Genomic DNA, 26,809 nt, shown 5'->3' on the forward strand with positions numbered 1-26,809 from the left:
CTCTCGGAGCACCCCGGTGCAGTGTGCCTCTAAAACCAGGCGGTTAGTCAGCTCCACAGCTGCTCTCCACCACAGGGGACACACTCTGGAGCAGGCTGAGCGTGTGGAATAAGGAATAGGGTGGATCAAGGATTGGAGGAGGTATAGCCAGTGTGCTTTTACACGCAGTGATTCTGAACCCCTAAAATGGCCCAAGGGGCAACTGTAAAAGGCATTCAAGTTGTTTGCCTGTATTGTTAGAGAAGCAAAGAGTAAGTGCTAAATATGTCTCTGTTTACATGCATCCTATTAGAAATCTAACAATGCGACCTAATTAGCTTGTAGATGCTAAATCCAGTTCCTGTCTGATAATGTTTCATTACTGTATTCTATTGACACAGAGATCAAAGGGGGATATTATCATTTAGATGGGACTTGTGGTGTAATAATATTATTGTCCTCATCCTCCTGGAAACTTGTAATTCCACATAGTAAACTACCTGTGAAATATCTTGATAGTTTGAATGGCTATTGCTAAAAGTATTGTCTGAGAAAGGACCCATTGAATAGAGATCACAGACTATCAGCTCGCTTTCATCAAAGCCTACATGGTAGAGTTGCCTGTCAGCGCCCAACCTGCTTCAACTATAAAGGAAGCCTCCCAGCCTGATCTCTTTCATCTCTAATCTGCTTAAATTTTGAACAAGGAAAGTGTAAACTGTAGGATGGAGTTCTTCCAAAGAATTATTTGGAATACCCTGGAAAACGCATGGAAAGAGAGACTTTACATCCAGAGAGACTTTGACAAATCAAGAAGAACAGGAGTACTTGTGGCACCTTAGAGACTAACAAATTTATTAGAGCATAAGCTTTCGTGGGCTGTAGTCCACGAAAGCTTATGCTCTAATAAATTTGTTAGTCTCTAAGGTGCCACAAGTACTCCTGTTCTTCTTTTTGCGGATACAGACTAACACAGCTGTTACTCTGAAATTTGACAAATCAGCAACTTCACCATCTCTGCTTTGAAACTGACCTAAAGTCTTTACACACATTTGTATGTATATTGCTCTCTTAACCATTATAACGCTCTTCTTTTTCTTTTTCCTTTTATTAATAAATCTCTGATTTAGTTATTAAGGATTGTCTGTCAGCACGATATTTTGGTAAGATCTGAGATTAATATTGACCTGGGGATAAGTGTCTGGTCCTTCAGGATTGGTGAACCTCACATATGGTGAATCAGGTTTTCAGTAACATCACTCTATATTAGACTTGGTTGTCTAGATAGGAGCCAAGGGCTGGAAAGCCTAAAAGGGAGTGTGTTTGGCTTCTTGTTAACCAGTGTGGTACTACAGAAGCTCTTTTGTTACTGGCTTGGTGAATCTAATTCAAGAATAAACCACCAGCTTTGGGGATTGTCTGCCCTATTTCTTGCAGTCTCCCCTAACTGTAGCATCCTCGGTGTGGCCCATCCAGGCACCTAATCACAGGGGGGCTGGATTAAATTTTTGCACCTATGAATTTAAAAACAACTGATTTGAAAAAAATAAACAGATGCAAGACAGTAAATCTATTAAACAGATGCAAGACAGTAAATCCATTAGACTTACTTCAGAACTAACTGTGTCAATGTATGATAGATTTTATTTTCCCAAAATGCATAATAGGGTGCTAGTTTTGAAGCTTTGCCAGTGTTTGTGTTGGCAACCAGCCCTTCCATTTTTGTTAGCAAGGGTCCAATGGCAACATACTTTCTAACAATGTGTTCCACGTCTTTAGATCTTTCGCGCTTAATATACTCAAAGAATTCCTTCACTCCTGTAAAAGTTTATGAGAGAAAATTATTATTTATCACTATTTAGTTGTAATAGTAACAGTAGATTAACAAAATAATTAGTTGGGATTTATCTTTGAACGGTAAATTCATCTTGCAAGTTAGTTTAGAATTTAATCTTCATTATTATATTAATACCTCAGACCTTTTGTTGAGTACAGATTCAAGAATCCCAAACTTGACTAAGACAGAGATTTTTACATATGGCGGTAACATTTTTAATGATCAGAGACATTCTGAAATAGCTAAACTCCACTAGTGCATGCTAATGACTGGAAGACCTGCTGTGATGACTGAATTTTACAAATGAGTAAGACGCGACTCCAGCCCCATCCTCTATAACTGCAGTCTTCCTGACAGAACTTGTGCAGTACAGCTGCACAAGAGGGCAGGAGACACTGTATATAGGGGACTGCAGCACCAAGGAAGCCCCCACACAGCAGCACATGGTCGAGGTAGGGGAAAGGCCAGGACATGGATGACCAGAAGAAAGGCAGATACACGTTAAAAGTTCCACTGCTATGTAGATCTTCATGTCTCACCACCACCAGTGGGGATATTGAAGCTTTGCTTGTACTCCCTTCACTGTACTATGACACTGTACTGTAATTAGCCTAGGGAAGTACTTAATATCGTGTTCTCTTGGCAACAATAAAAGAGATGTAGCAAGGACACCACTTCAATAAGAGATTTCACAAAGCTGAGAAATGATCATACAAAATATAAGACCTACCAGGAAGTTCATCCTCATTTTTCAAAGGTGGGGATTTAAATAGATTTGTTGACTCTATTAATAAAAGCTTGTTGTTTATATCTCCGGCATTCTTATGAATCTGATGTACAAGCGATTCAAACTTCCCAATGGCTTGGGTGCACCGAACAATATAGTCACCAATACCTTGAAAATAACATGTGTCCATTTTATTCTCCTTCTTCAACATATCTTACACCCCCATTTTATTAATTAGCCAATCTAAGCTTCTAAAAAAGCAATGTAGGCAGTGCAATGCCCATTCCTTCTAAGACCAAAAGGTCACTGTATTAGCATGTCATGTATAGGGGATGCAATTCCATATTCATTGGGGAAGACTAGTATGTACTTCTTTAACAGGCACTGGGTCAGGCCAACGGACTGCACCATATTTTCCACAGGGTAACAGTCTGTCTTCCCAAACCTGGACTGTGCACCAAAGCTTCCACAGTTCAATTTATGATATCCTTGATCTTGAGCTGTAGTCACTTCTGCTCAGCATTTTAGATATAAGAAACTACTATAAGTTGACAAGAGAAAGAAAAATGTATAGCCTGGGAGATGTTTTACTGAAAATTAATATCTAAAGGACAATTTTAAAATATCATCTATATTACCTAAAAAGCAACAGAGAGTCCTGTGGCACCTTTAAGACTAACCTTTAAAGACTATCTTTTCTGTTAGTCTTAAAGGTGCCACAGGACTCTCAGTTGCGTTTTACAGATCCAGACTAACACGGCTACCCCTCTGATACTTGATATATTACCTAAAGAGTTCCAGTTGAGTCTCTTGTACCCTGATCTAAATACTTTCCAAAGCTCTTGAATGTGATCATCAAGAAGCTGGATTTCTGCTTCATTTAGTGTTCCCATTAATTTGTGATAGTGATCCAACATCTGTTTCATTCCATCTGTGTATCTAAAGAGAGTCACAAGCATAATGCAAAACATTACAATAAAGATATTGACTAGAACATCTGAAAACCTAATTTTGAACCCAGACATGGAGTGCTACACTGGTAGTTTTCCCAAGATTAACAATTTAGTCACCTAACCAGAGACTACTGGCACATCTCCTCTCTGTCATCCTGCTTACACATCAATGCTATTGAAGCCTTGTGGATGGGGGAAGCGGTAGATATGGTATATCTTGACTTTAGTAAGACTTTTGATACTGTCTTGCATGACCTTCTCATAAACAAACTAGGGAAATACAACCTAGATGGAGCTACTATAAGGTGGGTGCATAACTGGTTGGAAAATCCTCCCCAGAGAGTAGTTATCAGTGGTACACAGTCATGCTGGAAGGGCATAACAAGTGGGGTCCCACAGGGATCAGCTCTGGGTCTGGTTCTGTTCAATATCTTCAACGATTTAGATAATGGCATAGAGCAGTGGTTCCCAAACTTTAACAACCTGTGAACCCCTTTTACTAAAATGTTAAGTCTCGTGAACCCCCTCCTAAAAATGAATATTTCCAGGGATTTTCTCCTTCACCTGAGTATAAATAATAAAAGCAGTGATCTTGGAAATATAATTTGTTTTTAATAACATGCTTATTACACACTATTATTATTATTATTTATCATTACAGTATTTGTATTACATTATGAAAATGGCAACACTTTTCCAAGATCTCACTTTTGTAGCTTGTATCACTTTGAATAATCCTGTTATAAGACAAGGCTCCTATGTTTCATCAAGAAGTATCAGATGTGAAACAGCATGAAGGTATTTAAGAAGCCAACTCAGAGTTCCTCCTACACAAGCATTCAGATCTTGAGCAGTCCAAGCAAACACTTCATGTTATAACAAAGCTTAAACTTATAATATATGGAGATATACCTATCTCATAGAGCTGGAAGGGACCTTGAGTCCCCTGCCTTCATTAGCAGGACCAAGTACTGTCCCTGACAGTTGTTGTTGGTGTTGGTTTTTTTTTTTTTGCCCTGATACCTAAATGGCCCCCTCAAGGATTGAACTCACAACCCCAGATTTAGCAGGCCAATGCTCAAACCACTGAGCTATCCCTCTCCCACCAATCAAGTCCAGCCCCCTACCTTCACTAGGAGGACCAAATACTGATTTTGCCCCAGATCCCTAAGTGGCCCCCTCAAGGATTAAGCTTACAACCCTGGGTTTAGCAGGCCAATGCTCAAACTGCCGAGCTGTCCCTCCCCGCCCTTGCTCATTATAATAATTTTAAAAACAATACTATCTGCCTATTTAATTTTAAAAACAGCAAAAAATATCCACCTCCCTTTCCATTTCTTATAATGAGTCTTGAAGTTTAAATCTCCTCAGTGTGATAGATATACTTGCTTTGATCTGGTCAGCTCTTGGAAGTCCAGGGGCTCCGGTCTGCTGGCCCAGTGCTGGCTGGGGTCCCTAAGGTCAGCTCTGTCCGCCATTAGGGAATTTTTTCCCAAAAACCCCCTGTAACATTTCGCGAACCCCCAGGGGTTCACAAACCCCAGGTTGGGAACCACTGGCATAGAGAATACACTTATAAAGTTTACGGATGATACAAAGCTGGGAGGGGTTGCAAGTGCTTTGGAGGACAGGATTAAAATTTAAAATGATCTGGACGAACTGGAGAAATGGTCTGAAGTAAATAGAATGAAATTCAATGAGTACAAATGCGAAGTACTCCATTTAGGAAGGAATAATCAGTTGCACACATACAAAATGGGAAATGACTGCCTAGGAAGGAGTACTGCGGAAAGGGATCTGGGGGTCATAGTGGATCACAAGCTAAATATCAGTCAACAGTGTAACGCTGTTGCAAAAAAAGCAAATATCATTCTGGGATGTATTAGCAGGAGTATTGTAAGACATGAGAAGTAATTCTTCCGCTCTACTCCACGCTGATTGGGCCTCAACTGGAGTATTGTGTCCAGTTCTGGGCGCCACATTTCAGGAAAGATGTGGACAAATTGGAGAAAGTCCAGAGAAGAGCAACAAAAATTATTAAAGGTCTAGAAAACAGGACCTATGAAGGAAGACTGAAAAAACTGGGTTTGTTTAGTCTGGAGAAGAGAAGACTGAGAGGGGACATAACAGTTTTCAAGTACATAAAAGGTTGTTACAAGGAGGAGGGAGAAAAATTGTTCTTCTTAACCTCTGAGGATAGGACAAGAAGCAATAGGCTTAAATTGCAGAAAGGGCGGTTTAGGTTGGACATTAGGAAAAACTTCCTGTCAGAGTGGTTAAGCAATTGCCTAGGGAGGTTGTGGAATCGCCATCATTGGGGATTTTTAAGAGCAGGTTGGACAAACATCTGTCAGGGATGGTCTAGATAATACTTAGTCCTGCCTTGAGTGCAGGGGCTGGACTAGATGACCTCTCGAGGTCCCTTCCAGTTCTGTGATTCTATGAAGTCAATGGAAAGACTCCACTGATTTCAACAGGTGTTGGGTTGGCCCCTATAGTGCCAATCCAGAAAAAGTATTTAAAACATGCTCAATTTTAAGCACATGAGTGAAATCAATGGGTGTCAGGGGCTTTTGAGAATCCCATTAGGCACCTATCTGCATAATTAGTGCCTTAATACCTTTGAAAATCTGCCCTAGGTGACTTGCCCAAGGTCACACAGGAAGTCAATGGCAGAGTCAGGCATTAAATTGAGGTCTCCTAGTGACTGAGGAATGTTACAATGCATAGCAGTATAGTATATGATTTACTTTACTTCATGTTTTTCTTGGGGGGTTACCATGTTTTTTGTTTGCTTGATTTCATCATACATAATTCAGAAAGCAGACAGCACCAAAGGAAAGATTATTTGTGCAAACTTCCAAGAAAACATAACAATGACCATGGGGTCTCATGTTTTTAAAATTTGATGACAAAGGGCCCATTTCTGTTCTGGGTGAAGTCACTAGGAGTATTGCCATTAAGTACAGTCAGAACATAGAGCATGTTCAAATTTTATATCCTTACCTAAGAAATTTGTCCTCCTGTAGTGCCACGTTCCTTGCTATTTCAGGTACTGGAAACCCCAGCTGCTCCATGTATTTTGTTTCATTGATAACCTCTTGGAGTTTGGGAGAAAAATTGACTATGAAACGACTCCACTTCTCCCTGGTGTCAACCTCTTCAGAATGCGGGCTCTACAGCACAGAAGAGAAACAGCAGCAAGAAGGAGGGAGAGGTCAGTTAAAAATCAAAGAAGCAATTATCTTCAAGGGGCATTTTCAAGGCAAACAGACTGATTCACTTGTGTCATATAGCAGGCTTGACATTCAGAGCTAGCTATGGAAATGCATTTCAGACTGGCTGCCACATTCAGCACTTTCTTTTCATGAATTAAACGCAACTATCTCTTTATTTAAAATTGACCATAAGAGACAGAACAAATACTCCCCCTCCATATGCTGTGCCAACAATCCATAATGGAAAACCCAGTGTATTAGTCCCAAGAAGTTTACAATCTAAATAGACAAGGCAGACACGGGGGTAGGGGAAGACATATAACACACAAGCAGAGTGAACAATGTGATGGCAGCAAACTCATGTTAATTCCATGATTTTTTTGGATTGCACCCAGAAGTACCTGGGAATCAAGTTGTCCTTTTAAGTGGAGTATCCTGTAGTGAGCACATCACACTGGAGCTGTATAGTTAGTATAGTAACAAATCTCTATATAGTAAAGATGAAGCTGTTGGAAAATACTTACTAGTTTTTACAGCACCTGAGGAAAATAGAGATATTAAGACAAAGCACTGGCATGTCCTACCTGGAATTGCCAGGAATGATGGCACAACACACATTATCATTTATGCTTCTGCCAGGTCATTCAACAATTGTGACAAATATGACAGCCCATTTCGGATCCCCAAATAATTCTGAGTTCAGAAGTATCGACATTTCCCCAAACAACTCAGTTCTTCTCTTTAAGGAACCACTCTGAGAAAATCTCACCTGATCAGTAACTTGGCTACAAATCAATGAATTAGCAGAAGATTGACACCTGACCCTTCCTCCCCTCACCTGATCGGAGGGCTCCGAATTAGCTTGGACTATGGTCCCAGAAGGATGGACTTTAGCAAGCAGGGTTTTTTTCAATAGTACTGGGAGCATCTGTTCAGTCCAGTCCCTCCAGTGATCATATTTCAGATCTTCATATTCTTTCATTCTCTTAGCCACTTCCAGATACTTATGTTTTACCTGTAAGAAAGAATTCAGCTCTGTTCATCTTACTCTATAATATAAACAGAGACGACATTTTCTTGTCTGAACAGAGCTACTTAAAATAGTTTTTAATATTTGTTTTTATTAAATAAGGGAGCGAGAATAGTCTAGTGGTTAGTGCAGGGGGCTGAGACTGTAGACTCCTAAATTCCATTGCCAACTCTGCTACTGCCTCTTTGAGACACACTCAGAGATGTCACAATCAATGTGTGCCTCAGTTTCCCCATTTGTAATATGTTTTGTATCACAATACTTATGTACACAAACATGCCATGAATTTTAATTGTGTGTAAAGCACTTGTATATATTTGGATGAACAGTGCTACTGAAGTGCAAAGTACTACTTTCTTTATTAAATACCAATGAAACCAACATACCTCCTTCCCACGCTCACTGGCCAGCAACTCCTCTACTTCTTGAAACCGAATAATAGTGTGTTTGATACGATGGAAAAGGGATCGTGACCAATATATTGCCCCAGCCATTGGAGGATGATTCTTGTACAGAGGTGGATTACTGAGGTTTTGGATGAAGATGTTATTAACTATGTCAACCTATACAAGAATTTACACAGTACAGAGTTATCAAAAACATCACCTTTCATCTCCACTATCTCTAGCACATGCCATACACATTAGAAGGATCAACAGCTAATTCCAGCAGCAGAACACTAACAGTTTGTTAATAACGTCCATGGCATCTTTATTTTGGATTAAACGGATTAGAATTATTTGCCCTTCTACATTTTCACCAATAGGTGCTCATTTCACTGTTGATATTCCCAGCCAGATGGCACTTCATTTTCATAATGTCCTTTTGATGTTCTTGCATTTTTTTATTAAAAGGATATAACTTGATATTATTATATTATTTATTATATATTATACACACATGCATGCCCATACATACATGTGATCATATTTTGGTTTCTATCATATAAGCAATCTCAAATGGTCATCCTAATATTATTCATACAAAGAGAAAAACAAGCTTTTAATACCAAGGGATCAATCCTGACTTCACCTGGAAGGTGGAAAAAGGTGTGTGACAGGATCTATCAGGCCTTCTCTGCCCCCTGCTGGAGACATCAGTGCCCTGACACCTCTCTTCTCAAGGAAAACCCACTTAAGCCAGGCTACCAATAAGACTTAGCCCTCCAGAGGACTAGAAGGGCCCTAAGGAGACCCTGACCAATTAGAATCCAGCAAACCAGATAAGAAGGCTTGCAGGCTTCTATTGAGAGAGAGTGCTAGGTGAGACGGGTATAGAGGAGGAGCTCCTCAGTGCTAGGTCAGAACTTAATGGGCCAGGTCAGGGCCTTGCCTTCAAGCACTGAATTTACCGCTTGCCTTTGAGGTTTGTTTATTTAAGGGAACAGATAAACAAAGGTAATAAATTCAGAATATGGCTAACTGTTTAGAGACTGACACTAGGCTTTCAGCATGGGCCACTCTGCTCCAGGCAGGTGGCCATGACTTGTGGACTAAGGCAGGGAGCACTGGCAGTACCACACTTGGCCCCACAGGGAGTGCTATGAAGCAGTCCCCACCTGTGATGAGGTAGAATTACATGTGCAGCAGTGTTGTGTGCAAATAATGCATGAGGAGAGCCATGATCTTACCCTGACAGCTATAGCTGCCTAATAAAATATGATGCCTTGCATAATGACAGGTTTCAGAGTAGCAGCCGGGTTAGTCTGTATCCGCAAAAAGAACAGGAGTACTTGTGGCACCTTAGAGACTAATAAATTTATTTGAGCATAAGCTTTCGTGGGCTACAGCCCACTTCTTCGGATGCATAGAATGGAACATATATTGAGGAGATATATATACACATACAGAGAGCATGAAAAGGTGGGAGTTGTCTTACCAACTCTGAGAGGCCAATTAAGTAAGAGAAAAAAAACTTTTGAAGTGATAATCAAGCTAGCCCAGTACAGACAGTTTGATAAGAAGTGTGAGAATACTTACATGGGGAGATAGATTCAATGTTTGTAATGGCTCAGCCATTCCCAGTCTCTATTCAAGCCTAAGTTGATTGTATCTAGTTTGCATACCCACCCAACAATATTGTTAATCTTTCCAGCTATACTCTTAGCCCAGCAGAAGAGTCTGTCCTATCTCGGGGCCTCTCCTTTTGTCCCTCCAGACCCACGAACATGATACAGTTCTGCGGTGACCTAGAATCCTATTTTCGACGTCTCCGACTCAAAGAATATTTCCAACATACCTCTGAACAGCATACTAACCCAAAGAATCCTCCCTACCAGCACTACAAAAAAAAGGATTCTGCGTGGACTCCTCCAGATGGTCGAAACAATAGACTGGACTTCTAGAGTGCTTCCGTCAACGTGCAAAGGCTGAAATTGTGGAAAAGCAACATCACTTGCCCCATAACCTCAGCTATGCTGAACACAATGCCATCTACAGCCTCAGGAACAACTCTGACATCATAATCAAAAAGGCTGACAAAGGAGGTGCTGTCAGCAACATGAATAAATTGGAATATGACCAAGAGGCTGCTAGACAGCTCTCTAACACCACATTCTACAGGCCATTATCCTCTGATCCCACTGAGGATTACCTAAAGAAACTACACCATCTGCTAAAAAAACTCCCTGACAAAGCACAGGAACAAATCTGTACAGACACATGCCTAGAACCCCAACCAGGGGAATTCTATGTGCTACCCAAGATCCATAAACCTTGAAATCCTGGACGCCCCATCATCTCAGGTATTGGCACCATAACATCAGGATTGTCTGGCTATGTGGACTCTCTCCTCAGGCCCTATGCTACTAGCACTCCCAGCTATCTTCGAGACACCACTGACTTCCTGAGTAAACTACAATCCATCCATGATCTTCCAGAAAACACCATCCTGGCCACTATGGATGTAGAAGCCTTCTACACCAATACTCCACACAAAGATGGACTACAAGATATCAGGAACAGTATCCCCGATAATGTCACAGCTAACCTGGTGGCTGAACTTTGTGACTTTGTCCTCACCCACAACTATTTCACATTTGGGGACAATATATACCTTCAAGTCAGTGGCACTGCTGTGGGTGCATGGCCCCACAGTATGCCAACATTTTTATGGCTGACTTAGAACAATGCTTCCTTAGCTCTCGTCCCCTAACGCCCCTACTCTACTTGAGCTACATTGATGACATCTTCATCATCTGGACCCATGGAAAAGAAGCCCTTGAGGAATTCCACCATGATTTCCATAATTTCCATCCCACCATCAACCTCAGCCTAGATCAATCCACACAAGCAGTCCATTTCCTGGACACTACTGTGCTAATAAGCAATGTTCACATAAATACCACCCTATACCGGAAACCCACTGACCGCTATACTTACCTACATGCCTCCAGCTTCCATCCAGGACACACCACATGTTCCATTGTCTACAGCCAAGCTCTAAGATACAACCGCATTTGCTCCAATCCCTCAGACAGAGACAAGCACCTACAAGATCTCTATCAAGCATTCTTAAAACTACAATACCCACCTGCGGAAGTGAAAAAACAGATTGACAGAGCCAGACGAGTACCCAGAAGTCACCTCCTACAAGACAGGCCCAACAAAGAAAATAACAGAACATCACTAGCTGTCACCTTCAGCCCCCAATTAAAACCTCTCCAGCGCATCATCAAAGATCTACAACCTATTCTGAAAGATGATCCCTCACTCTCACAGATCTTGGGAGACAGACCTGTCCTCGCTTACAGACAACCCCTCAACCTGAAGCAAATACTCACCAGCAACCACACAACAAAAACACTAACCCAGGAACCTATCCTTACAACAAAGCCTGAAGCCAACTCTGTCCACATATTTATTCAGATGACACCATCATAGGACCTAATCACATTAGCCACGCCATCAGGGGCTCGTTCACCTGCACATCTACCAATGTGATATATGCCATCATGTGCCAGCAATGCCCCTCTGCCATGTACATTGGCCAAACTGGACAGTCTCTACGCAAAAGAATAAATGGACACAAATCTGACATCAGGAATCATAACATTCAAAAACCAGTAGGAGAACACTTTAACCTGTCTGGTCACTCAATAACAGACCTGCGGGTGGCAATTTTGCAACAGAAAAGCTTCAAACACAGACTCCAACGAGAAACTGCTGAACTTGAATTGATATGCAAACTAGATACAATCAACTTAGGTTGAATAGAGACAGGGAATTGTCATCCAGCACAAGGAGGTTCATGAGTGTAGGAGACATAATTTTCACAGGAGATGGAATACTGTAGAATGGTGGTTCTCAAACTTTTTTTTTTCGCGGACCACTTGAAAATTGCTAAGGGTCTTGGCAGACCACTTAACGATCTTTCCAAATGTTGTTGTAGCAGTAGCTAACTATTGTAAAGCACTTTGGATAAAAGCGCTATATAAAAAAACCCTTAATAATAAACATTTTTTGTTCTACAAATAAAAGCACACAACTCATATTTTAATATCAGTAGTCTTACCTTTCTAATGCGATGGATTTGCCCTCTCTCCCCCGCCGCAGCAGCCCTTGAGCTGGGCCTGGGAAGGGGGGGGCGTCTCTCCCTCGCCACGGCAGCCCCCAAGTGGGGGCTGGGAAGGAGGGGGAGGTCTCTCCCCGGCAGCCACAGCCCTGGAGCAGGGAAAGTCGCCTTTCTCTGGCTGCCACAGCCCTGCACATCTCAAATTCCTCCCCACCACCCATCTTTTCACCCCACTGCCCCCTCCTACCTACCTCCTGTTCCCCCCAAGGCCACCACCTTACCTTACATGTGCGACTTCTCCAGGGTCCAGGCACCTAATCAGTGGAGCCATGCCTGCAAGGCTCCACTAATTAGGTGGGTGGCCCTTCATTCTCTCATGTGCGGCTGCCCAGGTACGCACCTTAGGGGGAACTATCCGTGGACCACCTGAATGGAGCTCGCGGACCATTGGTGGTCCACGGACCACAGTTTGATAACCTCTGCTGTAGAACTCATGCTCACAAGAAATAAGAATGACCAGGCCCCACTGCATACAGAACTAAATGCAAACCTTGTATCCCTTTGACCCACAATAAGTATCCTAACACAGACAACCACATACACAAATATCTACATACTAATCGTGCTATTTCTCCTTCAGGCTGCAAAGAAAAGAGAGAGATTGTTATGGTTATTTCTAAATACTTGGGAGCCTCTCAGACACTATGGTGACAAGGGCTGTGTAAGTCCCTAGACAGATACATAGATTTATTGTTCAAGAAGGGATACTGCTACTTGGTAGAAAATGTTATGTATTTCTTAAGAAATTCTTAAGTGAAATACCTCTTTACAATACTGTGCCAGAATATCATTAAATTTCATCATCATCTGTCTATTGATGGCATCCCGAGAGCGGATGTGTTTAAAGTTTAAGAGCATGTCAAAAGCAGCCTCTGCTGATCGAAGGGTCTTAAAGGACTCGTCAATAAAATTCTTGGCCTCTTTTTCTATAACCTAGACAAAGAAAAAGACAGCAAGTCAAGAAATAAAACTGCTTATGGATTAACTTTGCAGAGACAAAGGGCGGAAGAGAGAGTGGCCTAGGTGTAAAACACATAATGTTGTGCTAACATTAAAGTATAATTTTGCTTCTCTTTTTTTAATTTTTTTTCCCCCCCAAAACCACCTGATGCCTGTTCAATGGCCTAAGGGAAATGGGTGCACTGGATCTCAATTCAATGCCTACAGGGCAAGAGTGTACATCACAATAAGGGAGGAGGGATAGCTCAGTGGTTTAAGCATTGGCCTGCTAAACCCAGGGTTGTGAGTTCAATCCTTGAGGGGGCCACTTAAAGATCTGGGGCAAAATCAGTACTTGGTCCTACTAGTGAAGGCAGGGGACTGGACTCAATGACTTTTCAGGGTCCCTTCTGGTTCTAGGAGATAGGTATATCTCCATATATTATTATTATTATAAGCACCATCCCAACTGGTACCATTGCTGGTCTTCTCAGCAGACAGGGGAGGGACTGAAGGAGGCCAGGAGTGTGAGCCTTAACTCCCATTTAGGTCATAGGAGAGGCATGTTAAGTGAGTGTCAGGAAAGCAAACTCTACCACTGCTCAATTAACAAAGAGCTTCAGACTCCAGGGCTGTGAATGAACCACAGCTCTACACTCACATGCAAAGTGTAAAACAAACAAACAAAAATAACCCTTGGCTTCCTCCCAAAACTGCAAATTAAAATGTTTGGCCATGATTATCTACTTTTTATTTTATTATTTATTCATTTCTTTTTTACTTTTCAGGCTTGCATTTATTTTAAGTTTAAATTTTGAAATTCTAGAAGGAAGATATACAGTGTTATAGAAAGAAGAACAGGAGGACTTGTGGCACCTTAGAGACTAACAAATTTATTAGAGCATAAGCTTTCGTGGACTACAGCCCACTTATGCTCTAATAAATTTGTTAGTCTCTAAGGTGCCACAAGTCCTCCTGTTCTTCTTTTTGCGGATACAGACTAACACGGCTGCTACTCTGAAACCAGTGTTATAGAAATAACCAGCACAGGACCTGCTACCTACCAGCACTTCCGATTTAAAATCTTCCATAACAAATTTCCATTGGGATGCACATTTGATGCTAAAAGGGTCAAAAGTCAGCACTTCCATAGGACTAATCAGCCCATCAACCCTTCGCAATACATCATCAATGCGCTTTGGATCTCCAGTGACAGCTTTCAGTTCAGGACCAAATATATTGTAGAACTCTTCAATAACCTGTTTGTTCAGACAAACAGACAAGAAGGAATTATTTTTAACTAGCTTTCTGACAAAACAATATTTTTGGATATTCTTCCCTTTAAAAAATAACTTTTACATAGAGGAAATAAATAATCCTTACATTGACATACATTTTGTATAGTCCCATAAAAGACTGTACAATTCCATATAAAAATCTAGGTGCCCAATATCACAGTTCTCAGACAAAATTCCCATTCCTGCTGGTAAGAATATATTGTAAGTTACTACAAAGTTTATATCCTTTCTCTTACCTCAAGATATACTTTCTGATCAAAAACTCACTCATTCACGAACATTATATTTATTATGCCAATGTGATCAAACAAGAATTTCCATAATTCTGATCTATTATCTTGCATTTGACATACTGACCTTTTATGTGTCAAATTTTCTAAAATACTGTACATGGAAAACTCCCACAGTTTCAGGGATTATTTTCCCCCAAAACCAAGTATGTTCACTGTTATTTAATATAATTCTAATAAGATACTAAATCCTAAAAATGACTCATATATAAAAATATTTGATTGTTTTAAATATGTATAGAGTTAGCAATAATGTAAACCTATTAAAATATACACCTTTTCCAGACTAGGGCCCTGATCCTGAGAAGACTTAAGCATGTGCTTAACTACACACACTCATAACTGACATCAGTGGGACTGTCCATTGCCTCAAGTTAAGCACAAGCATAAAACTGCAAGATTTGGTTGTAGTTTTGGATAACTGTTCCTCTATTTATGTCTATGAATTTGTTTTTAAAACATTACATTTATTCTTCAGTGTTAAAAGTACACATTTAAAATACAAGACCTCTTAAAACATTTAAATTATTTTAAAGATAATATAATAATGTGTAAATTTGGTAGTGAATCACATTATCCATCTCCAAATAAAGAGCCCAATTTGGATTAAAGTCAGCATCCATTTCTGGTCCTACAGAAGTTGACCCAGATATAGGAACCCATTCCATAATGCAGTACTGGTGAGCAGACCCCTATGCCCACACACTCCTATAGAAACCATTGAGACTCTGCAGGCATTAGAATCTATCCACATGGATCCCACTGAAGACTTGGGTCGATAATTATTACACCCCCATAATTTTATCCCTTTTGAACTTCCTTCTCCAGTTTGATCCTTTTCCTTTTCCTCCAACTTACTTGGCCCACACTGAAGTCAAGGCCAATTGTATTCCAAGATCAGATAATAAGTGCTCAGGCAGGCAGAAACCATCTGCCTTCCCTCCTCTGCCGCCTTATGTATATTAGAAAAAGTGCTTAGAGTCTAAGAACCTGGGAGGCAGGAGATATACATTTCTACTACAACAGTATTACGAAGAATCTGCCAGGTGAGCCCACTAGCAAATTTCTTAAAGGTTACTAACATTTCATTCAATTCAGCAAATACAATACAATGCAAAACAATCTCTCACAGCTGGAGAATCTAGATACACAATCCTTTTATTTAAAACCACACACATTACTACCTGCACAATATCATACAGATCTTGACAAATCGAAGCCATATAATCGGTTTTTTCAAATAGACGCTTTCGGTCAAATTCCCATCGTTGGTCTCTTCCTGAGGCTTCAATTTGGGCACGAATATCAAAATAGGATTTTTTCCACATTTCAAGAGAGCCTTTGGCTTCCAACAATTTAGTTTTTGCAATGCTTCTATCTTCTCTATTAAACAAAACAAAGCAGTTAGAAGATTGACAAGAACCTTTAAAGGTTTAATATGAAATGATGCTTTCATTGAGCTAGAATATCTTGGTTCAATAAAGTCTTCTATTTTAATGAAATCTAGCTAAAACTTAAAATTTCACAATACTGTCTCACCCTCAAGAACATTTTATGAATTTGGTTTTTGAAAAGTTCAAAAGGAAGAAAGATTTCAGGGCTGATTCTGATAGCACTTACATCATATTTGTACCACTGGAATTCCACTGATTTCAATAGAGTTACGACTACTTTATATCAGCTCATGTCAAAAGGGAACCAGTACCCCCATCTTTAAAGCTGCTTCAATAATATACGAAAGTGCATATAGTGAACTTCTCAAATGTGCCTTTAAATTTGCTAAATATAATGAAAGCTCCTGAAAATAAGTAAAACATACTTGATAAAATTGGCACCTATCATACTTACTGTAAGATATTCAAAGCTACTAATAGTTATGACCTAGTTAAGTAAGAATCTACTGCTTACTTAAACAAAGTCCGTAAGTCCACAACTTTGCAGACCCTTGCTGTAATTTCCCATGCGATTCTTTCCATAAGGGGTATCATCCGCTCATCCTTGTTGTAATGCCGTGAGATAATCCAAACCATTCTCAGTGCGTTCATCATTGAAGGAATTGTATCCAAGACAATATTAAATCCAGTGCCATGAGTTAAATTCTTTTAAATAGAGGATAAATATTGTGAATAAGATTGCCATGAAAAAACAGATACCTATTCTAGCAACTTTTTTTTTCGTGGACCACTTGAAAATTGCTAAGGTTCTCAGCAACTAAATACTTGGGCTCAAGACATATGGCCAAATCTAGCACACCTACATGTCAGTAACTTTAAAGTTACTCATGTGCGTAAGTGTCTGCAGGATTGGGCCTACAGACGTGAATATTCAGGTTGTTGTCTCACTAAAATTCAGGTTTCTATTAAAGACTGCCAGTACTTATTGCCCAAATCTACCTCCGAATGCTTGAATGAGTCCTGTCTCCTTTAACAGGAGACTCATGAATGCATTCAGCAGCAGAAGCTGGCCCAAAAACGGAGCAACGACAAATCTTTGGTTTTGTTTATTCACTCATTTTATTACCCTTGTTAAGTGACTCCCCCGAGGCTGTGGTATAATAGCCAGCACTTCCTACCTAAGTGACTAAAATCTCAGACCTAATTCTACTTTCAGTTACTATGCGCAAAGTACAACTTCCAGTAAAGTCGGTTCCAAAACTGGGGTTTGAAGCAGCCCACATTCCATCAAGGTCTAGTGGGCACAGAAGTGAATGAGAGTTGGCATGCAGTAGATGAGGCAGCCAAGAGTTGAATCAGGCATTAATTCAGTAAACTTGTACAGTTGCCAAAAAGGTTACAAACCACTTCTCTATGAGACAGAATACACTCTCCGCTCTATTGATCACTGCCATCCAAACAACTCTTCACCCAGGAAGAGAAGCTAAACGAGCATTTTTTTCTTTTTCACTATCTAAGCAAATCACCGTGTATTTTTATTATTGATAAAAAATGACAGGAAAAATAAAAAAGAAGAGCTGGGCTTATATCAAAAGAAAGACATGACTGAATTAAACACTGACAAATCTTCCCAAAGTATCATTAGATAAACATACCTTCAAATGGCGCTCCAGAGTTGAAAGAAACCTAACATTATCTACAGCTTCCACATGGTGCCTGCTAAGATCACTTATGACTATCTGCACATTTTCAAGAAGTCCAGATTCAGCTTCCTTTAGTATTGCTAAGATTTTTTTAACTAATGGGAGCTTTATCTGTTCAGTCAGAGCACTTAAAGTAGCATTTCTTTCACGCCACAGGTCAATTTCTGCTAGTGGGCCATTACCCTGAGGATGAGAGGAAGCAAGAAAAGGCATTAGAATTCTCTTTATGACTGGGGGGAAATTATAACCATGCTGACATTTCTTAAGCTTTTATTTGCAACATGTTCAGTGCACTAAACAAGGCTGCATCAATAAAGATATTTATATGGCTACACCTACATAATATGGCCATAAGACATTTCTGAAACACTGAGCACTTCCTAGAGGAAGAAATATTTGCCAATTTAGGCTCCGGTCAGGAGATAAGCCCCACACAATCAGATCCCTGAAGTTAATGGGGCTTCACACAGGCAGTGGGATCTGCCATATGGAACTAATTGCAGGATTGGGGCTTTAGGCCCCAGTTCTGCAAACACTTATGCATATGAGTAACTTTACAGATATGAGTAGTCAGGTTGACTTTCATGGGCTTACTCACTTTCATAAAGTTACTTGTGTGTGTTAACTGTTGGCAGAATCAGGTCCTTATAGTGAGAATTTTTGAATATTCATAAAGATTTCAGGGATAAATAAGTGCTAAATTAAAATAAAATGTCATTGCAGTTTTTAATATTATGTAATGTTTATCACATTGATTTGACTAATAGGGAGACAGCTAACAATGATGATTTTGAAAACATACACTCCATTATCCAAGTTTATTTTGCTGAAGATTCAGAAGATGGGGATAAAGGGTTTCTCTTCATTTTTTTCTAAAGTGTTTCTATTCAAGGCAAATACAAAATGTGGAATAACAGGCTGGGCAATAGTATTAAGAAAAGGATCTGGGGGGTATAGTGGATCACAAATTGAAGAAATTGAAAACTGAAACTGAAACTGGAAATTGAAATGGTTAATATCATACTGGAGTGTATTAACAGGAGTGTTGCATATAAGGTAATTATCCCGCTCTACACAGCACTGGTGAGGCCTCCGTTGGAGTAGTGTGTCTAGTTTTGGGCACCACACTTTAAGAAAGATAAGAAGATACATAAGAACATAAGAACGGCCATACTCAGTCAGACCAAAGGTTCATCTAGCCCAGTATCCTGTCTTCCAACAGTGGCCAATGCCAGGTGCCCCAGAGGAAACAAACAGAACAGGTAATCATCAAGTGATCCATCCCCTGTCACCCATTCTCAGCTTCTGGCAAACAGAGGCTAGGGACACCATCCCTGCCCATCCTGGCTAATAGCCATTGATGGACCTATCCTCCATGAACTTATCTAGCTCTTTTTTGAACCCGTTATAGTCTTGGCTTTCACAAGGAACTCGTTGAGAATTGGGAGGAACTCGTTGAGAATTTGAAAGTAGAAGGCAGCTTGGGTGAAAGTGATCATGAAATCATAGAGTTTGCAATTCTAAGGAAGGGTAGAAGGGAGAACAGCAAAATAGAGACAATGGATTTCAGGAAGGCGGATTTTGGTAAGCTCAGAGAGCTGATAGGTAAGGTCCCATGGGAATCAAGACTGAGGGGAAAAACAACTGAGGAGAGTTGGCAGTTTTTCAAAGGGACACTATTAAGGGCCCAAAAGCAAGCTATTCCGCTGGTTAGGAAAGATAGAAAATATGGCAAAAGACCACCTTGGCTTAACCACGAGATCTTGCATGATCTAAAAAATAAAAAGGAGTCATATAAAAAATGGAAACTAGGACAGATTACAAAGGATGAATATAGGCAAACAACACAGGAATGCAGGGGCAAGATTAGAAAGGCAAAGGCACAAAATGAGCTCAAACTAGCTACAGGAATAAAGGGAAACAAGAAGACTTTGTATCAATACATTAGAAGCAAGAGGAAGACCAAAGACAGGGTAGGCCCACTGCTCAGTGAAGAGGGAGAAACAGTAACAGGAAACTTGGAAATGGCAGAGATGCTTAATGACTTATTTGTTTCAGTCTTCACCAAGAAGTCTGAAGGAATGCCTAACATAGTGAATGCTAATGGGAAGGGGGTAGGTTTAGCAGATAAAATAAAAAAAGAACAAGTTAAAAATCACTTAGAAAAGTTAGATGCCTGCAAGTCACCAGGGCCTGATGAAATGCATCCTAGAATACTCAAGGAGCTAATAGAGGAGGTATCTGAGCCTCTAGCTATTATCTTTGGAAAATCATGGGAGACGGGAGAGATTCCAGAAGACTGGAAAAGGGCAAATATAGTGCCCATCTATAAAAAGGGAAATAAAAACAACCCAGGAAACTACAGACCAGTTAGTTTAACTTCTGTGCCAGGGAAGATAATGGAGCAAGTAATTAAGGAAATCATCTGCAAACACTTGGAAGGTGGTAAGGTGATAGGGAATAGCCAGCATGGATTTGTAAAGAACAAATCGTGTTAAACCAATCTGATTTCTTTGATAGGATAACGAGTCTTGTGGATAAGGGAGAAGCTGTGGATGTGGTAGACCTAGACTTTAGTAAGGCATTTGATACGGTCTCGCATGATATTCTTATCGATAAACTAGGCAAATACAATTTAGATGGGGCTACTATAAGGTGGGTGCATAACTGGCTGGATAACCGTATTAATGGTTGTTATTAATGGTTCCCAATCCTGCTGGAAAGGCATAACAAGTGGGGTTCCGCAGGGGTCTGTTTTGGGACCGGCTCTGTTCAATATCTTCATTAACGACTTAGATATTGGCATAGAAAGTACGCTTATTAAGTTTGCAGATGATATCAAACTGGGAGTGATTGCAACTGCTTTGGAGGACAGGGTCATAATTCAAAATGATCTGGACAAATTGGAGAAATGGTCTGAGTTAAACATGATGAAGTTTAACAAAGACAAATGCAAAGTGCTCCACTTAGGAAGAAAAAATCAGTTTCACACATACAGAATGGGAAGAGACTGTCTAGGAAGGAGTACGGCAGAAAGGGATGTAGGGGTTATAGTGGACCACAAGCTAAATATGAGTCAACAGTGTGATGCTGTTGCAAAAAAAGCAAACATGATTCTGGGATATATTAACAGGTGTGTTGTGAGCAAGACACAAGAAGTCATTCTTCCGTTCTACTTTGCTCTGGTTAGGCCTCAGCTGGAGTATTGTGTCCAGTTCTGGGCACTGCATTTCAAGAAAGATGTGGAGAAATTGGAGAGGGTCCAGAGAAGAGCAACAAGAATGATTAAAGGTCTTGAGAACATGACCTATGAAGGAAGGCTGAAAGAATTGGGTTTGTTTAGTTTGGAAAAGAGAAGACTGAGAGGGGACATGATAGCAGTTTTCAGGTATCTAAAAGGGTGTCATAAGGAGGAGGGAGAAAACTTGTTCACCTTAGCCTTAAGGATAGAACAAGAAGCAATAGGCTTAAACTGCAGCAAGGGAGGTCTAGGTTGGACATTAGGAAAAAGTTCCTAACTGTCAGGGTGGTTAAACACTGGAATAAATTGCCTCGGGAGGTTGTGGAATCTCCATCTCTGGAGATATTTAAGAGTAGGTTAGATAAATGTCTATCAGGGATGGTCTAGACAGTATTTGGTCCTGCCATGCGGGCAGGGGACTGGACTCGATGACCTCTCGAGGTCCCTTCCAGTCCTAGAATCTATGAATCTATAAACATCCTCTGGCAAGGGAATTCCATAGGTTGACCGTGCGCTGTGTGAAAAAATACTTCCTTTTGTTTGTTTTAAACCTGCTGCCTATTAATTTCATTTGCAGACCCCTAGTTCTTGTGTTATGAGAAGGAGTAAATAACACTTTTTTATTTATTTTCTCCACACCAGTCATGATTTTATAGACCTCTATCATATCCCCCCTCAGTCATCTCTTTTCCAAGCTGAAAAGTCCCAGTCTTATTAATCTCTCCTCAGATAGTAGCCATTCCATACCCCTAATAATTTTTGTTGCCCTTTTCTGAACCTTTTCCAATTCTAATATATCTTTTTAGAGATGAGGCGACCACATCTGCATGCAGTATTCAAGATGTGGGTGTACCATGGATTTAAATAAAGGCAATATGATATTTTCTGTCTTATTATCTATCCATTTCTTAATGATTCCCAACATTCTGTTTGCTTTTTGGACTGCTGCTGCACATTGAGTGGATATTTTCAGAGAACTATCCACAATGACGCCAAGGTCTCTTTCTTGAGTGCTAACAGCTAATTTAGACCCCATCATTTTATATGTATATTTGGGATTATGTTTTCCAATGTGCATTACTTTGCATTGTGATGTGGACAAACTGGAGAGAGTGCACAGGAGAGCAACAAAAATGTTAAAAGGTTTAGAAAACCTGACTTATGAAGACACGTAAAAAAATGGGCAATTTTAGTCTTGAGAAAAGAAGACTGAGGGGAGAACTAATAACAGGCTTCAAATATGCTCAGGATTGTTATAAAGAGGACTGTGATCAATTGTTCTCCATGTCCACTGAACAAGCAGCTATCAACTTAATCTGCAGCAAGGGAGATTTAGGCTAGATATTAGAAAAATCTTTCTAACTATAAGGATAGGTAAGTACTGGAATAGGCTTCCAAGGGAAGCTGTGGAATCCCCATCACTGGACATTTTAAAGAATAAGTTAGACAAACATCTGTCAGGGATGGTCTAGGTTTACTTGGCCCTGCCTCACCGCAGGGTTCTGAACTAGATGACTTCTCGAGGTCCCTTCCTGCCCTACTTTTCTATGATTCTCTATTAAGTTAGTTCTAGTGAAAGGAACCTGATGGCAGCCCAGGACGTTGAAGTCCTCTAGCCTCAAAACAGGCAGCTGCAGCAAGCTCCCATACACTGTCCTGCCGATGCGCTTTGCTCCTTCCCCATGATCCCACCCCTAGGAAAGGAAATGTCAGTCTCCAAACCCATTTAGTACCTTGACTCCCTGCAGAGGCTGCCAATAAAAATAGCCATTCAAGCTAATTGTGGTGATAATTTTTGTGATGTGAACACTTGATCATTGGCAGCTGGGCTGAGACCACCACACTCATTTTACACAGAGCACTGAACAGCCATCAGTCGGAAACAACTTTCCATAACTAATAATCCGCAGGGTTTGCACTGACAACTTGGAAGTGAATTGCTTTATACTCCATTACCCAGAAGACACCCAGTTCCCCATTACCTTTGTTTTGCTTTATATTAGTCAGCAGATGGAAACCCCACCCTTTTGGGCAATCAAACAGAGAATAACATTGAGCACAAACCAGTAATGGAGAGATCAGTTTTGGCATGCTGAGTGGTTATTAGCAATGTTACCTGTGGGACCTTTCTGAGTTGTTCCTCAACGGCTGTGGATATTAATGTTAGCCAGGTCATTCCACAGTGCTCCAGTGTTTCAATCACTTCTGGATCTGTGGCAAGTTCACTCACTTCTGCATCTAGATTTATAGTTGGCATCTCCAATTTAATCTCTCCTGTTGGAACAAAATGCAGTTAGACTCAGTTAGCCGTTTTATTTCCTCCATATGCTTCATCAACACCATTTGAATAATACAATGAAAAAAGCACAAACCTTCCATCTAAGTATCTATCTGATGACAGCCAGTAAACCTTCTGCTCATTCTATCAGTGATTTTGGCCAAAAGTTTCCTCTCTCTTCAGAGGTATAACATTTAATGAATGCAAAGGTTTTTGAAAGTGTAACACCCCCACCTCTCACGTTCCAGGGTTTAAGACAATCTCTAACTATTAGGAATTAGGCTGAGACATCATTGGGGCAGATTATCCCACATCTACCTATTCTGGGATTCTTGCACCTTCCTCTGAAGCATCTGGTGATTGCCATTGTCAGAGACAGGATTCTGGACTGGAGAGACCAAAAGCCAGATCCAGTAGGCAATTCCTATATTCCTGTGCTCCCCTCCCTCACTCTCCCTCCACATGACTGCTGGAAGGCAGTTAGGGGAGTTTAGCCTCTCTCCCACTCCTATTCCTGGCTCCTTGGCAGGATATTTATTACAGATCTGGTCCATTTGCTCCATGCTCCCTTGCACGTATAAAGCTGTATGTAATGCTCTTATCATCACAGAAGAGGACCTCTGATCAAATCCGGAGACTCCCCAGGAGCTGCATGCAATTATACAACTACAGGTTGAGTATCACTATTTGAAACAAAGCCAAACCTGAATTAATTTCTTTCCACTGTCATGTAATGTAAATATCAAGTGTGGGGCAGAGGGAGATACTTGCCTTCAATCTGCTGTATAGTCCTTTGAATATGGCTTAGGAATTTCTGCATGTTCATTAAGAACTCATTCCTTATTATGTGAAAACTGTGAAATTCCACAGACTGCTCTTTCTTTTTTTCAAGAGGCTCAGCTTCAGCTAAACGCCTGTCTTCAGGCTCTGGCTTTTCGGTGTCTGGATGAAAGGCAGGTTCCTCAGCCTTGTGCTGATTATGGGACAAAGCAGGCAAAAAAACCTGAAATGAAAACATGTACCACAAATTACACTGTTCACAATTTTGAAAGATCAACATCCAGTCAAATTTCTAACTATTCATTTAACAAACCTTTGGATCTATTGCACATGACTAACTATAATTCATTTCATCTCTTTATCAGCATGATTTTCTCCTCAAATCTTATGGGGTAATTGCCCAGTCATCCTTTTTTATTCTGTCTCCACACCCTATCTGAAAGCTTCCTTCAACCTCACCTGAGTCTCATGTATAAATAAAGGCATGTGTTATTACATTCTCAGACATCTCCCACACTTGGAACATGCAATGAGATCAAATATCAGCTCTCTCCACACTCTTCCCTAAACACCTGGGGGGGGATTCAAATTAAATATTATATATAAATTTAAAGTGGGTAAATCAGATTAGCTCAGCAACTATTAGTATTTACTGTGTACTGATAATATCAACCTTGTACTAAATGGATTAGACTCTAACAAAAACTTCAGGGGCCCATACGCAGAAATGGTAACACCTTTACCTGTGAGAAAATATTCTTCAGCATCAAAAGAGTGTGGCCATTCAGAATGCCACACTCTAGCAATTCAGGCAGAATTTCATTAGCTTCATTCACATCATTAGGTTCACTAACTGTTTCTAGACAGTAATAAATAATAAGTGTTAAATTTTGCTATTTGGTAAAGAAAGCAGTAAGTAAAACCAGTGCTGATGTGTTCCTGCATAAGGAGCAATTAAATGTTAATCATTCTAAAAAGTAAAATATATCTGCTAATAAACTGGGTATGACATGAGCCAATTCACTCAGCCACTTATAAATGAAACCTGCCTGGACTCTCAAATACTCTAACGCAGGTTATTATAAGCAAGCAAAAGGAGATCAGATGGATCATTCTACTATAAGTTTTTATATGCCAGCTTGATGGCTTAGTGGTGGTTCTTTCCTCTGCCATGTCTTCTGGAGATGCTGTTTTAATTTCCAGCTTCTCACTCTTCAGGGGTAATGGGAAAATCTTGCACAGAACTCATCCAAAAATGCCAATTATTTTTTGCTGGAAATGTTGAAAAAAGGAAAGAGAAACATCGAGACGGGGGTGGGGGGTAATAGGCGCCTATATAAGACAAAGCCCCAAATATCAGGACTGTCCCTATAAAATCGGGACATCTGCTCACCCTAGGCTGGTTAGTTCTGCCAAGCTCAGACTGAGACTATTCGATAGCCCTTGTCTAGTATTACAGTGAGGTGGCACCAGGATAGGGTTACGGATTGGGTCTGGACAGTGGCTCAGGGTTAAGGTTACTATAGCCTGCAGCAGACATTGTCACTGTTTTCAGGACAAATTGTTAACTGTTAAAACTAGATTTGTTTATCAGAATTTATCAGAATTTGAGTCATGTAAACAACCCTTGTCCATATAACAGGCTTGGGACACTAAAGTATAGCTCAGTTATCTTCATCATCACCCTAGTGCCTAGCAACATATACAACTTTTCATCTTCAAAGCTTCCTACAAACATTCAGTAGTTAAATCTCAGTACTTCCTCTCAGGAAGGTATGCAAGTCTTATTCTCATCTGTAAAATGGGGGAATGAAGGCAGACAGCTTAGATGACTTTCCACAAAGTGGATGCCAAAGACAAATTAAAACTCAGAAGTTTCTGACTCCCAGGCCTGTTCTGAGACCACACATGTCTATTCATCCTGAATATACATTGTCCTAAATCCCAATCATCATCATTTCTTAGTCTAAAGCGCTTTTTAATACAAACATTGAAAACGTTCAGTCATAATTTATCCATGAAAAATACCTCTTGTATCTCTGAGAAAGAACATAATATCATCATGTACAAATTCTTCAGAAATGTCATTAAAAGCCACATGAAAATATAGGTTGTAAACTGTCTGTTTTATGATCTGAAACATAAGAAAGATGGTAATCAATGTAATCAAATATGCATGTGATTATTTGCTGCCACATTTCTTAAACAAATCCTACAACAGATTTAGAGTTCTGTCAGTTACCAGCAGCAGGACAGAATCAATTCCATCTCTTACTCCAGTATGTTTATGTTATTGTGCCACATAAACCACTAACACAAAAACAAAATTAAAAAAAAAATCACACACCTAACAGTACAAATATTCAGCTTTGGGAGCAACCTAAGAATTTTGCCTCCCAAGCCTATGGAAGCTAAGAGGATCAAGAAATGAGCACTGTCAGTTTCAAATCAGAGAGAGGTTCAGACCACAATGCCTTTGATGGTAGTCTCAAAGAAACACATAAACATACATCCAGCTACTCAAGTGGAAGGAGATAAGACTGGGAGTTCAGAAAAAGACACCAGTCATA

At 40.2% G+C, this 26,809-nt stretch overlaps 1 protein-coding gene across 1 annotated transcript in view; it reads right to left on the reverse strand.

The window, feature by feature from the left end:
* Positions 1-26,809, reverse strand: part of DNAH10 (dynein axonemal heavy chain 10) — a 103,390-nt gene that overhangs the window by 69,419 nt on the left and 7,162 nt on the right. Inside the window, exons 4-18 of the mRNA XM_008163490.4 lie at positions 26,268-26,373; positions 24,983-25,098; positions 24,231-24,462; positions 23,298-23,455; positions 17,893-18,123; positions 16,752-16,942; positions 16,028-16,226; positions 14,320-14,514; positions 13,079-13,249; positions 8,131-8,307; positions 7,553-7,729; positions 6,503-6,672; positions 3,331-3,482; positions 2,547-2,711; positions 1,590-1,797 (exon numbers count right to left, since the gene is read on the reverse strand). Of these exons, the coding sequence (XP_008161712.2) occupies positions 1,590-1,797; positions 2,547-2,711; positions 3,331-3,482; positions 6,503-6,672; positions 7,553-7,729; positions 8,131-8,307; positions 13,079-13,249; positions 14,320-14,514; positions 16,028-16,226; positions 16,752-16,942; positions 17,893-18,123; positions 23,298-23,455; positions 24,231-24,462; positions 24,983-25,098; positions 26,268-26,373 (2,648 nt within the window). The remainder of the gene's footprint in view (positions 1-1,589; positions 1,798-2,546; positions 2,712-3,330; positions 3,483-6,502; positions 6,673-7,552; positions 7,730-8,130; positions 8,308-13,078; positions 13,250-14,319; positions 14,515-16,027; positions 16,227-16,751; positions 16,943-17,892; positions 18,124-23,297; positions 23,456-24,230; positions 24,463-24,982; positions 25,099-26,267; positions 26,374-26,809) is intronic.

This window comes from Chrysemys picta, chromosome 15, assembly GCF_011386835.1.
Source record: "Chrysemys picta bellii isolate R12L10 chromosome 15, ASM1138683v2, whole genome shotgun sequence".
NCBI lineage: Eukaryota > Metazoa > Chordata > Testudines > Emydidae > Chrysemys > Chrysemys picta.